Source organism: Platichthys flesus, chromosome 13 (genome assembly GCF_949316205.1).
Source record: "Platichthys flesus chromosome 13, fPlaFle2.1, whole genome shotgun sequence".
In the NCBI taxonomy this organism is placed as follows: Eukaryota; Metazoa; Chordata; class Actinopteri; order Pleuronectiformes; family Pleuronectidae; genus Platichthys; species Platichthys flesus.
In genome coordinates this window covers 4,951,868-4,968,024 of record NC_084957.1, presented here as the reverse complement: position 1 = coordinate 4,968,024, position 16,157 = coordinate 4,951,868, and the positions used below count along the sequence as shown (strand labels likewise).

Genomic DNA, 16,157 nt, shown 5'->3' with positions numbered 1-16,157 from the left:
AGAATACTACGATGATTCTTGCCCTAAAAGAATGCACATTTACAAGTTCAGGCAGCAACATGATGAGAAACACTCAAAAAACAAAGAAAATGCAACTCACACTTGATTTTTAACTTGATTTTAACTGGCGTTCAAAGAGTTAAACAAGTGAGATCCTGAGCAGGTCTGTCGCGGTCTGCTGTGACACTCACCCATACCAGTAGCGTGGGTCACTGGGCAGACAGTGGTTTAGATTTCGCTGAGCAAGGGCTTTCTTCTTGTTCAGGACAAACTCCTGAAGTCGCATCTTTACCTCTGTACTGGCGATGGCACCTAAACAGACACAGAGATACAGGAAGAAAGGAATGTAAACTAAGCACAAATATAAACTATGCACTGACACACACACAAACACACACAGACAGACACAAACAGCCCTGTTGCCCTTCACAAAATTGCAACAATTTCTGTATTGCATCGCTGTAAAAGTCAGCGCTGTACTACCTCTGTTCAATCAGTGACACTAATGTGGAGATTATGACAACATCGCTCCCTGCTATGACACATAATGTGTTTGGAACTGCATGCACAATTGTATAATCCTGCTCAGAGATTCGCTGAGATTCCAAAAAGACGACAGCACGGTGCTGTGTAAAGCGCCTGGAAGACACACATCATGAGTTTCACTCCGCTCCCGGTCTCTCCTCAATTACCACCCTCATTTCACAGCTACACACAAATTGTCTGGGGAGGCAGATGAGTGAGAGAGAAAGAGAGAGGCCATTAAAAAAATATATCACAAACAGAGCGAGGCGGGCGATAAAAAGGGAGGGAGGTATCTCACTATGAATGTGACAGAGGGAGTAATATCAGGTGATGTGGCTAGCTTGAGGGAGAAAGCGGTAAAAAAAACGAGTATGTGAAAATGACAACGACTAATATGTGATCTCTAAATCATGGTGCAGCTGGAAGTGCTGACATCCCAATATGTCTGCTTTTCCACTGAAGCAAATTGGCTTTTATGAGACTGCCTTCCATGTAATTTACAGCAGCACTTAACAAAGCTTCCTCTGTTTACAACCCGATGCTTTCCTTCCATAGACGTCAAACTGTAGGCTCAATTGGCCCGGCGGAGGATATGTTGAGAAAAAGGTCAAGGAGAAAATAGTGGCTCCAAATGGGGTCCATCACTCAGTATAAAATCAGAGGGATTCATACTGAAACGTTTTGTCAAAATCCACATCGTAGGCTGCCCAGGAAACGCCCACATGATACCATTTAACAGCCACACAACCAGTAATCTGAATAAAACAGCATCTGTGTTTTGATGAGCTTATTTAACAAGTTATGAGTATGAATAATGAGCACGCAGGTGTTTGCAGCAATAACCAAAATAAAATGTGTCTATTTCATGCAAATGTGCAAAAACACACTCTTTCCTACATTACAGGAGCCATTCAAGTGGTGGATGAAGTGGATGCAAATATTGTGCTAACATGCAGTATTCGGTAAGTCAGGGCAGGTTCACTCGTGTGGCGCCTTTCAACGACGAGGCAATTCAAAGCGAGGCAAGTCTTTCTTGTCACCTTCTATTTATGTTGTGTAAAACAATTACAGGAACAAGATAAACTACTGGCTTAGCACAGCTAAAATTGAAAAAGCCTTCCTCCTACCTAAGAAATAGGCCTTCATAAGTATACAATCTAGAGTTTTATTTGTCATAAAAAACTAAGACACTTCGCAGCTGGGTGAAACTGACTCTAGACAGAATATATAATATCAGCTTTTTCAAATCATAAGGATAAATGTTAAATCTAAATATGATAAATATTTACATACTAAGTGAATTGCTGAAAACTTGGTTTGTCAGCACTTACTTTAGCGAGAACATTGTAATACGATGGCAAAAGCAACAAAAATGTAATAATTGATTCTTAAAAGGTCAAGTCAGGGAATTCTCTTGTTTCATTGAATTGCTGTAAACAAAATCTAATTGCGAAAAATGAAGGCCTCTTGAAAGTCTTGGCCATCTCGTTCTGATTTTCTCTTTGGTAAACGTGCAAGGTCAGGCTGTCAGGACTAGTGATGTAAGGCCAGGTGCTGTGACAGAGGGACTTGTTGGGTCAAGCGTCTCCGGGCACCTGCTGTGGCAAAATGGCTAAGGGCTTCGGCACAGTTACAGCAGATGTTGGCAGTGTTCAGGGGGCAGAGAGTGAATGTATGCTTGCTCGATCATGACAGCTATGTTAAGAGCTTAGTCATAACTACTCACTGAACCATGGGAATGCAAACTCACCAACACACATAATTGATTTTTCAATCTCATATAATTTCCTCTGGGTGCACTGGACTGATTCTCTTTGCCCACTCATCATTATATGTTGCTACTTACTCTCTTGTCCCCGATCCTTGTTTTTGAGCTGTTGGAGTTTGTGTTCGCGCTGCTGCTTCTCCATTTGCTGCTTGTGACGTTGCTCCTCCATCTTCCTCTGATGCTCCAGCAGCTCCTGCTGGTGTTTGAGGGCCAGTAGATCCTGTTGGTGCTGGTGGAGACAAGACGAGGATATTGAGGGTAATGGATTGTAAAATAATACCGTATGAAAGCAGCTGTGTGAAATGTATTCCTGGTGCTCCATAGAGAATACATACTGTTTGACCCATGTGTGTAAAATTTGATTCATGTCCGTTCATAAAGTAAACTAATAATAATGATTTGTGGTAATCCAAAATAAGATATTTAATGAATACCTGGAATATTACATGTCCAAATACATTTAATTCAAGGAATTAAATAGGAAATTAATACGGGAATTTTTTTTAACATTGCTGTGCATTAGAAGGGTAGTGATACAGAAATGATTTTTAGTATGAGTATTATTAATTAATTTAATGCAAAGATATATAAAAGTCGTATTCCTTTTGACCCATATTGTGTATCTAAGGGTTAAGAGACATTGTTTTGACAAGATGCAGTCCATGGCTTCTTGAAACCAATAATTAGAAGGTGAGTCTTTTGAACGCACATGACATCACCAGCCTGGAGTCCATAATGAGAGCCATGTTGACCTGTGGACTGATCTGATTGAAAGACACACATCTGAGCTATTTTCGGCAAAGACTGATTGGCTGAATTTGTGGTCACAGCAACACCAAGGAGGCTTTTTAGCAGAGTAAGTCGCATACATGATTCACACACACAAGGTTTACTTTGACCAGTGGTCTTGTCCAGGAGATGACTAAGCAGCAAAGTGCTGCCACCAGATCCAATTACAACATTACACTCACTAAGTGTACACATGCACATGCTTTCTACTGTCCTTGAGAAGGAGGAGAGGAAAGCAGAGTAGAGGAGCTAGATCTCCCACCACCTCACCTTGATGTGGTCCTGCAGCTGGACTTCATGTTGTCGCGACAGCTGTTCATGCTGCCTCTGGAACTCGGCGATCAGTAGCTGTCTCTGCAGTTGCTGCTTGTGTTTGAGCACCACAAGCTCCTGTTGCAGCTGCTGCTCCGGGTGGCCTATTTGAGATTGGAACGAGTCTGTCATTATAAGCAGATGAGGCAAGGGATGCCTTTGTAGTAAAAAATTCAGGGTAAACAACTTTCAGTCTCACGACACTATCAAGAAACAGCTCATCCTGACTCACTGACGACTTGCCCACGGCCTGGCTCGGCTGATATGGCGCAGGCTGTGGAGACAGGTGGTAGGGGGTGGGTTTGGGGAACCAGGCCGAAGGGAGGCTGCTGGTGGTGGTGGTGATGGTGGTCCACTACGCGCAGGTCCATGGGAAGGAGAGCTGTGGTGGCAGGGGGCACCTGCGTGGGCAGTGCTGCAGTGCTCACATCCACTGAAAGGGGAGAGGGCCACAAAAGAAAAAGGACAAGATACTTGTCATTGCAAAGAAGTTGATGTCAGCTAAAAATGTAAGGTTTATTGCAGAAATACAAACATATTCCATCAACAATGGCTTTCAACAGAAGACAGATTCAATCACACTCTTCATACAACCATTTGAGAACTGGAAACACATAAAAAGAAAGACTCCCATCAAAACATCTAAAGTGCCTCCCTTTCCCTTTAGGATTTCCTCTATAGAAATAACCATGGTAGCTCCAATATGTGGAGCATGTGCACTGACATTACACTTCACAGTGGTTGCGGTTGCTTGTAATGAACACATAAGTCTGTTTTATAGTTGTATACATTGGATAAGAGGATTATCTAAACACCAAAATCAGAAAATGTGTCTGGGATTTAAAGAGGCAACAGTCTGCTGCTGTGCTGAGAGCACAGTGTCTAGGATGCAGCTTCGCTTCCATGGTGTTTACAAACATCTGTACAAACATGATTCTCAGGAAAACCCAGTACATACACTTTCACACAGACTTTCTGTACACAGACAAAAAACTGACTGGCGCACACACACAGAAGCACACACACAGGTGGAATGATGAAACATGTCAACAGAGGTCATAAACAATCCTCATGTAAGATGAGTTTTGCAGCAGGGATTTGCTGACACGCATACAGACTCACTGTGCCTGTTTGTGTGTTTCCAATTCCACTGTGTACCTATGAGCAGTAACTCTACATTTTGCTTACTCTTACTGCATTGCAGACATTGTACAGTGTATGAGTCTTTTCTACAAAAGACTTCAAAGTGGTGTCTGATATAGGGCTTAAAGGTTCAGTGTGTAGGATTTGTGACATCTAGTGGTGAAGTTGCATATTGCAGCTTAATACCCCTCAACCCTCCCCTGCCATGCATGAAGGAAAACCTAATGGTGTTCTTCAGAAGTCATAAAAACATAAATATAAAGTATTAAAATATAAAGGTCTCATTTTAGGGTAAAGAAAACAACAATTTGTACAATTTAGGTGATTTCACACCAGTGGAAACATCCCTAGGATTATTTAATATTGAATTTCTGCCGATATATCCCTTTCACCTAAATCTTCCACACTGGACCTTTAACAGAGTTTTGGATTATCTACCGTAATATTATAACCATCCAGGGTCTTATCGCAGGCTAAGAGATCGTGAAACGACGTTGTGATTCTGTAGAAGTCACCGGTCTGTATGTTGAAATGTGTTTTAAGAAAAACTTTATTAAACGTTAAACGTTATTTGCAATGTCAAGGAGAAGTACTTCACTACCCACAACCTCAGGTGTAATTGCAACGTCTCTGATTGGTGAATCCGGCTGTTACCATGGATTTGTTTATTACAACTGGTAAGCTACATTCAGGTCATTCAGTGTTTACCGGAAAGCCACCGTAATAAAGCGTGCTGGTATCAGAAGTATAGACAACGTCAAAGAGTTTAAGTATCAGCAGGGAAGAAACGAAGTTCAGTTTTGGAGCCTTTGATTATAAAATCACAAAGTCCCCGACAAAAAATACAAACACTCACATTCCTTATGTTTCATTTAATCTGCAACATTTATTCCACTTCAATTGAGTAATCCAGTGAATAGCACAGGCTTGTTGTGCTGCTGAAACACACGCATACACACACGCACGCACAATCGCACACACACACACGCAGGAACTGCAATATCCCTGCATCCACATGGTTGACATGCAAAAACGAGTATTAGTGCAATAAGATTATTCCTCCAAAACAAGCAAACAACACGGCAGCTTACACACAAACCGTTTTTCTACAATCCTACAACACAACACACTCGATATTCTAATTCTACGACATGTAACTGGAATATGGCGTGATGGGCTCAAACACGGTCAACACGCTACTTTATGTATTAAAAGCACTTGCAGGATTAATTTTTTTGATCTAAAGCAGGCGATGCTATTTTTAGTTAAAGCCAGTATGCAGCATTGGTTACACTTATGATGACATGTGAAAGTTAATAATATATATAAAAAAGGGATCTCATGAAGCAGAAGGATTTGTTGATTTGTGCCTGATATCTTACATGATTCAGCTTTTTCTGATCAATATCTGCCCTGTGGAACACCAGCATGTATCATGCCAAGCACTCTGCCACTCATCAATACTCCGAGGCGAGTGGGGAGCATCTCCGTAACATGGATGTCCTGAGCATCCCCGGTGACCAATGAGGTGGCGCTGGAGTTGCAGTTACTTGCTGAGATAGCCAATGACATCTTTGGCACCGGGCAGGTTTCTCAGAGCAGGAGGAAACTTGACACCACCCAACGGGACAGTGGGGGAAAAAAAGAAAGGGTGTGGCCAGCCCAGGCCAGACATGCTGGTGCTTCACTGGTGCATGTGTGTGTGTTTAATTGTTTCACTATACTCGTAAGGACTTGTTTGAGGAGAACACGTTGTTGTTGCCGTTGTCGGGAACGAACCATTGTCATGATCGAAAATGTCACTTATGTTGATGAGTCCAGGCCGCCGCCGCTACAGACTACCTGTTTATTCACAGTTTATTATTATCATGAATTCAAATCGGATACTGCACTCTCCTGCGCCCTGAACAATGCACACGTCAAGTGTGAATGGGATAAGATGAATGGTTCTTGATATGCGTTCCCCAGTCAGACAAAATTCTGGAAATTATGATTCTACGATAGACGATGCAGAGAGATTTATGAAAATTCAGGCTGATGTCAAGTGCCACTCTGTATATGAACAGGTGCAATTTCAGATCCAGGTAACTCCGATATCAATACATGTACAACAATATGGTAATAAAAGGGCCAATCAGCCTTGGCGGAGGTAAGTTATCTCAGAGTGCCCTTCTGGTTTTCTGTTTGTTTGAAGTAGGCTTTGTGTTAATAATGCAATAATGGGGGTTTCATCTTAATTTTTTTCAAATATACAACCAACCATTTATTATGGCAGGAAGATGCAGCTTACGATGAGACATGAGGAAGGAAGCAAGCTATGCATATACATGTTGAGTGATCCCTGGACCTCTGACCTGCCAACGTGCATGTTTGACACTGTACCACTAACAAGGCAATAGAAATGAGCTGCTATGGAAGATGTCGTTGTTTATCCTTCTCAGAATACACAGTCTGTGCCAACTCTCGTGTTACATAAACAAAGCTTTTCCCAGTGACCCGTGGTAACCTCCCCACCTCTCGTACTCGCAGAGCACGCATACATACACATACATACCCGTCAACAGTTTACCATTTAATAAGACATAACATTAAGGTCAAACAAACAAAACATTTCATGGGGACCATCAAGCACTTCATCCATCAGTGCACTTCAGACAGTGCCATTTCTCACAGTGGGGCCCTTTCAGACCGACTCCTGCACTAGCCATTCTAGTCCTGTGGTGGCAAATATGTATGTGGAGCATCACCTCAATTAAGGCCTTTTCTACTGTGCATTTTCCCATATGGTCTTATGGCAGTGAGCTTCGGACACAAAGCCCTGCCGCCACCCATTTTCTCTAAATGGGGCTCTGGTGGGCCCCTGAAGTTAGACTGGCACTCGCTCTCGACCCCACGCTATTTATGTATGCTTGCCCAAGTGCCATTCTCAATAGGCATGCCACAGGGGCTTCACAAGGGTTTGTTTGTTTTCATAAACAAATTGCGCTCCCACCCCCAAAAACTACAAATTAAGAAACATTTGTACACGCTTCCATGCGCTCACACGCAACAACAAACAAACACCATTCAGAGAAAGAAAAATGACAGCATATGCACATGCATGGAAACACGAGTGAAAAGTATAAATTGTGAAAGGTGAATAAATAACTGAATAATGTTTAGAATAGAGCTCCTTTACTTCACATTGCGTCATGCAAGTAACATTTGTCTAAGTAACCTCACCTGTTGCCTCTGTCCTGACTGACTCTCCCACAGCAGCAGCATGTTGTCTGCTCTTCTCCTCCTCTCCTACATATCTCTCTTCATTACCTACAGAAATCTCTTCCCAACCTTCTCTTGCTGCTTCAGCTGCCACAGCAGCATAGGTTAATCTGGAGATATAACAAATTATTAATTTAATTAATAATTTCACAGATCTGACTGTTCAGCTCTCCCCACGTGTGCCTTCCTCAGTTTTGTTGTATTAGTTACGCCGCTGCCTCTGGTCCTGGCTGTCTTTGTGCCCCTTGAGGACAAGGATGAGGGGGGGATAAGTGTATCAATAAATATGATATAAATGTGCACTCCATATTTTCTAGCAGCTTTGTACCTTTCCAGCTATATATATGCCCTTCAGATTCAGAGTGTGTACGCAGAAGTGAAGGAAATAAGATTCTATCCATTTGAAATGGTACAAAAATAAAATAATAATACATATACCTGATATGGTCAATTTTTGTCCAGTGGTGGGCTGGAATATTCTTACAGAGGAGATCAGTCGAAGGTATATCAAACACAAACGTCTGCATAGAAGGTGACGTGTAATGACAACGTGATTCATAAGACAAACAAGTCGACGTGACCATCTCTGCCAACTAAAGTCACTAAAACTATTGTGTGCAGCTGTCTCTGTGAACAAAAAGATTGGATGCAAGTCAACATCCTACACAAAATGGCAAAAAAATATGTTTGTATGGATTTACTGAGCTTTTCCTTGGGATGCAACAAAGTATATTCTTGAATGTCTGTGTGAATGTTGCGTTCAATTGACATAGCCGGTCGCTTACAAAACTGTGGTCGCTGGCCCCACTTTAGCCACTTATCCTCAAGTTGAGGGGCCACGAGAGCCGGCGGCACAGAGAGAGCTGGAGATAGAGGTGGTGCAATCACTGCACGACCAAGCTACTCAGAGTTGAACCACACTGGCTGGCCCATTAAGATGCACTGAGAGCCAGAGATGACACTCAAAGCTTATGATACTGTATATGTCAACACTTTGGCCTATACCTGAACCACACAGACTTGTTTTTCTAGTCTATTTATGAGCTCAGGGTAAAATCTTGTACTTGTCTAGTCTCATCTTTTTGGCTGAATGGATGTAATAAAAGACTTTTAGACTATGCAAAACCTTGGCATGATATTGGATATGGAGACACATGATTCTCCAAAATTAAGATCTATCCAAAACTGCTGTTATTTAATCAGATCTTAATTCTGAACTGCCGGGACCGGTTTTCTCACTGTGAAGATGTCAATATGTTTGAGGTTTTGCTCTGGCTCTTTAGAGTCTCTTTCGTGGTGCTGTCAAAAGATTTCGACAGCAGACAGGATTCACATCTGTGTCACATCAGTCTGGAGGCGTCCACGGTCAGGCTGACACGGCCCTGTGGTATCACAATACTGTTATAGTTGTACCATGACAACCATAATAGGAGGTCTCGAACTAACGATCCCCAGAGGCGTGTTTACAATAAACAAAAGCTTTGTGAGGAGCAACAGGCCAACAGGTTGACGTGCAGCGCCCGAAAGCCGGGGGTGCCGACACCTGTGAAGTAATCAGCACGGCTTACGAGGATGGCACTCTATGAATGTGGCATGACTTTATGGTGCCGTGCCAAATGAAGGAGAGGTGGCCGGACAAGCCGAGTCACCCTGACAGCACCGTGCATGATAACATACCTGCAGCAGGCAAGACTGAGCGCTTCGCAGTCCACACTCATATTCACAAAGGGAAAAGGCGCTGCTCTAATCTCATGAACATAATAGATAGAAAGTCAAGCCTCCACAAATGGAATCTCTGTGCGTTGTAACATCATCGTCATGTGAAAACTGTCTAAAATGTCAGGAATTATATAAATTTATATTTATAAATGAGTCCAGTAGATTCTAAATGTGTCCACGTCCCTTCTGTGGCTCGAAGACCATACATGGTGCGAAGGGAAGTGAGATAAACTCTGTTGATTTCCAGACGGGAAATTGTGTTTACTTCATTTTGTGAGATTCCCTGACAATAAGACGTGATGATGTGAAATATCTTGAACCCACCAAAATAAAACTCAAACATGACCAGTGAGATGTCTCCTCTTCTCTCTCCCTCTTCTATTCATCCATCACTCTCTCTGTGTGTGTCTCCCTCTACGACTCTGGCCCCTCGCTCCATGACCTCCCTCCTCTCATCCCCCCTCTCCCGTGATCAGGCAAAGATTATGGATCACACAGAAGGAGTTATTTATAGAGCAGGATTCCCAGAGGGAGCTCCTTGCCCCCACCTTGCATCTGTGCACTCAGACAAAACCCCATGCATGTTTAATCACAATTCATGAGGAACTTTTCATAGTTAAAACACAGAGGGCGTGTTTGATAGCAAAATAAAAACACACACACATGCACACTCTCAGAAAAGGGAAGCAAACGCCATGGCGACTGGTGGGATTGTGACCTGCAGTTGGTTGGACAGGCGAGGAAGGGGTGGGGCTAGAGATGCAGGGAGAGCCAATGGTGGCAATCAAAGGATTCAACAAATGGCCTGCATGAGCATTCAGCTTAATGCTTTACTGGGAAGTGCTAATACTAAAACAGCAAATGTTACATTGCATGTTCCTGGTGTTTCCTAGTCACCAGCTCTACTTGCTTCATCCCTCCTTTCTCTAATCAGTGCAATTGACAGATGGGACAAACCCGCTGGGGTGAAGCAATTGAAAGTAACTAATCCAATCTAATAATTTACAGATTTACATGGAGATAATGGGATTTCAGGTTGGTATACAGAGATACACAGCACTCCATCACACCCCTGTGAAGTCAGAAGATTAACTGTTGGTGCTGAGTGAAACTGGGGTTCAGCAGGCACACTGTACAGACACCACACAGAAACCAAGACGGAGCAATGTGTGGTGACAGTGCAGGCACACGGGCCAAATACCAAGATGCTACTGAAACTGGTTTTATTCAATGATTCAAAAAGGTGGAAAATGTAATCCAGAGAAAAACTTCTACTGCTGCAAGAGTGCACAGTTTTCATTAGAATAACAAAGGAGCCCTTTAAAGTCGCATAATAAGAAGACAACTTTCCCATGTTTATCCACCCAAACGGAGGCACAGACACACAAATACATACATGTACACAGCAAGCTGTGGGGAGGGACACACACACAGTTGTTGCCATCTGCTCCATTCAGTTAAAGGCTGCACTGAATGGTTCTGAGCGAGATTCTCCATACATCAGTGCCATTCAATAAACACTGTCACTACTCAAGGCAGCACACCCACACAGCTGATGAAGACTTACTCTCTCACTCGAAACACAAGCATGCACGCACATTTGCCCCTCAAGCAAACATACACACTATAAAAAAGCCATATGTTAAACAAGTTCATGTAAACACAACACGCTCAGGTATCACACTCGCACACCACAACTTAACAAAACACACCAATGTAAAATGAATCAATACACATAAGCAGTAAATACTCATCCTTTACACACACAAAAAACACACAAATCACAAAGCAGCTCCTTAAAATTGAATCGTAAAGCTAACTACACAAGTATCTGTGCATAACAACAAGAGCTCTTACCCATCAGTGGTGCCGTGCTGTCCGGTTGCTGTGTTTGTGTATGTGTGTCTGTGTGTGTGTGCAGTGTACAGTATTTCAGCAAGGAAGAGAAAGTGTGTGTGGGTTTGAAGCCAAAAGTGACACTCTGAGCAGAGGGGTAAAGTCCACTGTAACGCAAAAAAATACAGCAGAGCGAGCTGGTTCTCAGGGTGAGAACAGATCTCTTTCTTTATCTCTCTCTCTGCCCGTCTCACTCTCTCCGTCTCTCACTGTATCACTTCTCTCGGTTTCTCTAACTGACGCGCTCCGCTCTGTCCTCCGGCTGCCACTGTCCCTCCCTCCCCTCTGTTCCTCTGGTCCCCTCCCACTCCCTCTCTCTCATTCTCTCTCTCCCTCTCTCGCAGTGACATCAGAGGGCAGTCTCAGGCATGTTGAGCATTTTACTGGAGTCGCTCTGTTTCTCTCTCTCCTACCACACTGATCGGCGGCGAGGCAGAGGAGAGATTGTGACCACCTTCTCAATCGAATGTGACTAAACAAACATTGTGGTTGGATGCTCTCTGCTCTGCACACACCCCACTGCTGTTGATGTGCATTACTAGTTGATCTCAAAGATATTTCTGGTTCTCTTCTGGCTGAAACTCTCCTACACATCAGCAGCCTAACATTTGTTGTGTAATTTACTTGGCAATAATGGATGCTGCTGTGCTCTGCAGATAGAACACTTCACAACAACTGAAAACACACATCAGAGGTGTCCACTGCACAAATAGAGGATCCTGCTTACAGCTTCAGAGGAGAGGCCTCTTCTCATCACAATATGTTTCACTACTATTTGTCTGCATTTCTTGCATAGATGCTTTGTTGTTAATAAGACTTGTTATAATGATATGCCTTTTTTTGTTGCTAAGCTCTCTCTCTCCCAAATCCATGCTCAACTATCAATAAAGGCAAGATGCCAAACAATATAAAAAGTTACATTTTAAATTTCAAACTTGAAATTCCCTCAAGAATGAGGTTTTGCGTGGATTGATGCACATATGGACATTGTCAAAACACAAAGGTCAAAGCTGTCACTGGTATTGAAGAATAGAGACACAAACATTCAATTAAGAGAGAGACACTGAATCTGAGTTGAGACACGTTCACCTCAATGCCTGAAAATAACATTAAATATGAATAAAGAGATTTTGATTGAACGACAATGAGAAGCAATTAGAGCGACTGGAGAATGGGTCTATTGAGCAGCATCAAGGTCCACTAATGACAAGTGCTCCACTGGGGGTGGCACTAGTCATATGTCTAACTGTCATATAAACTGTCACTATGATACTAAGCCAATGGGAGTGAATGCAATGGATCTATTTATGAACAGTTTGAAAATGAAAAAGAAAGGATTAACTAACTGCAGTTACTCAAGTGCAATTTTATATATTACCTCAGTTGGAATCAATCTCATTTGCAAGTACCTACTTTATCATTCTCTTTTAAGCAAACACTGAAGACAACACAGGATTCTACTTGTGTTCTGAACCTGCTGGTGCTGGTTGAAAATGCTCAAGAAGTTTTTGCACAGCACAACGTTGAGCTGTAACACAAGTTTAAATCTCAAGCAATTTTCCTCTAATACACAAGAGAGGAAACCAGTTGCCCTAATTTTGGAAAACACAAGCTCATATTTGTTTCAACCCCACAACATAAGGTGCTAGGGTGAATATGAATGGAGCTACGCTGGGAAGATCTGATATCGTCAATTAACTCTGACAGGCTGAATAAATTGTAACTTAAAGACTAAAGGTTTGATCAACAAATTCCAACACTGTTCCTGTGGTGCACACACAGTGCGAGTCTGTATTCTTCACTCTGTTGTGCAATCAGCTTCGACCTGTGTTAAACACACTTGCAAATTGTGTGTCTTTTTTTCAGGAGCTATTTTTGAAGTTCAACGTAGCATCCAGGAAGCCAAGTTTTGTTTGATGAGACAACACACCCACACACCTGGCTGTGATATAAACTCAGTGTTATCAGCTTGTTGTATGCCGCCATTGACGTCAAAGGCTTAGCTAGATTTCAGCAGCCAAGACACTGATAACAGCTAATGCTACTGAACCCAAAACCATAAAAGCATGCACACACGCACACAAGCACCTTGTCATTTTTTACAGCAGGTAAAATCCCCAGTGCAGAGGACAGTAGCTAAACTGTGAATTTGAGCAACAGAGCATCTCATTAACTTTGCATTGAAAATCTATGTTTGGACATAAGGTCAGTTGGTAACCGACATGGTCAAAGATCAGTGGTACCAAGCAAGCGGCTTGTCAAACAAAAACAAATAGTGGGGCGCATGTGGACATCTTTGAAAAGGTTTTCTTTGGCCATAATATGGCATGCATTAAATTGCTCAAGACCACCAGGGCATTACCAAGCATGGGAGCATGTTTACATGAACAGCATATTGTGCAAGCAAACAAAAACAATTAACTCAACACAAGACTTTCTGAATTTGTGCTCGAAGGGATAAATAAAAATAATACATTTTCTCACCTGTCATGCTCGCAAAGCAACAACAGGGAGAATCTGTTCCAACAATCAACAAGTCCACGTGCACAGACATTCAAACTTCATGCAGAGACCTTGAGCTTATAATGGACTTGAATGAGTGGGTCAAATATTACCATCAATTGAAAACAACACCAATGAATGAACCCTCGCGCAGAGTGGCATGTGATCCGAGATAAGACAATAAATGTCTGGGAGAGACAGACAGAGACGAGAGAGACCTCTGAAATATTCGCAACAGCCTGCGAGAGAATAAGAAGGCGATAAGTGAGCATATCCGAGATAAATAGCTTGTGTAGCTATCTGCATCAGAGTCAGCGTGCGCGTGTTGCTTAAATAATGCATGTGGCATAATGATTGCAAGGCATGCTGAAGTACACAGTATGGCAGCGAGGCAGACAGGACTGATTAATAAGTAATGGACAGTGTCCGCCTCATAATGCACACATGTGCACACACACACACACACACACACACACACACACACACACACACACACACACACACACACACACACACACACACACACACACACACACACACACACACACACACACACACACACACACACACACACACACACACACACACACACACACACACACACACACACACACACACACACACACACAGGCATGCAAACTACAACCACAAGCTGGTCCATACTCAGGAGAAGGAGAAAGACAGCAGCTCTTATTTTTGTAGCTTCTCATGAGCTTGTCTTCTCCCTCCTCCCCCGCAGTGACAGGGGGTATGGTGGGAGGAAGATTGCTTTTTTCATCCATCTCCCAAGAGAACCACAGACCCAACTCCAAATACGAAAGCTACTGTGTCGTTTATTATTGATTTGGGTTATTTATAATACAAGCTCACACCACACCCCAGCTCCACAATAAGGCTCCCTACAGCAATACAATAACCGCTCATAACAATCAAAACATGCTCAATCGATAGAGAATAGGATTACCCACCACTTCAGCCCCCTTGTATGTCTTATATTAATAGTGATATAAAGTCTAGTTGAAGCATAAAGATTTTGAAAGGCTTGAGCACAAGTCCTGACCTGTAAACTCATTACACGGTTAAACAAAGATCACATGCAGGGAACGGTTCCAACAAATCAGGGACGTCTCATCATAAATAAGCTGATGCCTACAGTGATGTCTGGAAGTAGGAACCAGCAGGCCTGCATCCCTTGGTCTAGCACCATAACTGCCCTTGTTAAAGCCACACATTCCTGGTAAGTGGCTACAGACATAAAACAACCAACAGTGCTCAGGGTGCTGCAGGCTGACATGACCAAGGCCTTTGATGGGGTGGACCGTTTCCAGCTGCTCCAACATCTGGTCAACGTGGAGTTGTGCCCCAGACTTTTAGACTGGGTACACAGCTATATGACGGCAAATGGCACTTACAGTTCTTGGCCTGAGGTTACATCTGGGTCCCCCAAGGAGTTATGGTCTCACCATACCGAATTCTCCTAAATATGTCCCCTCGTCTTTAAGAACACATTGCACATCGGCTAAGCTGATGAAATACGGCTGTCTGGGGCCATTCCCTTAACCGATGGTCATGGCACTTAAGGAGACAAAAGGAACTGATATGATTGGGTAAATCAGCAAAGTCATTCAGTATACAATTATTGTACTGGTTTCTTAACAATGTTGGGATCTATGTTGTTGGGGTAAGGTGAGTTTAAATGTCATAAAATGGCAGGGTGTCAATGATTCACAAACGCCGACACATGTGCGCAAGAGATCACAAAATCCTTAAGTCTAGTTTTCATGAGGCTGCCTTTCTGATCTCTTTGAGGTAACTCACTCTACAAAAATGACCCATAACAAGAATCAACTCCTATCAGACCTGAAATCACCAAGGCTTCAAAACACCTTGTTCAAACCCAGTCATGGCAAGAAAAATAACTGCTTTGAGCTCTTGGCTGCAGTGGGGATCTCTCTGTTCATTCATATTTTACGCCCTCTCCTTCCGTCTCAATGGTAATGCCTTCCCAGTCTGCACCAAGCTCAGAGCAGACAGAGGGCCATTAGCTGTCGGCAATGCCAAATTGAACTTATGAGAGCTGTCAGTCAGATGTCAGCTCACCACACTGCTCCATGTGCACTTAAATGTCAAATGGGTCACAGGAATGCCACTGTGCACTAAAGCTGGACCAACAATCTCTTTATGGACAGTGTACAGATTATAGCATTGTGCCTTATATGGGCCTTGTCAATAATGGAAACGG

The 16,157-nt window shown here is 42.8% G+C and overlaps 1 protein-coding gene across 3 annotated transcripts in view; it reads right to left on the bottom strand.

Annotated features, from left to right (window-relative positions):
* hdac4 (histone deacetylase 4) overlaps positions 1-16,157 on the bottom strand; it is a 106,391-nt gene that overhangs the window by 43,574 nt on the left and 46,660 nt on the right. For 2 of the 3 annotated variants that reach the window (XM_062402372.1, XM_062402374.1), the window contains exons 4-7: positions 3,627-3,827; positions 3,353-3,498; positions 2,372-2,522; positions 192-312 (exon numbers count right to left, since the gene is read on the bottom strand). In XM_062402372.1, coding sequence (XP_062258356.1) covers positions 192-312; positions 2,372-2,522; positions 3,353-3,498; positions 3,627-3,827 — 619 coding nt within the window. Of the gene's footprint in view, positions 1-191; positions 313-2,371; positions 2,523-3,352; positions 3,499-3,626; positions 3,828-11,374; positions 11,662-16,157 lie in introns of those variants that run through there. The other variant, XM_062402375.1, reaches the window with a different exon arrangement.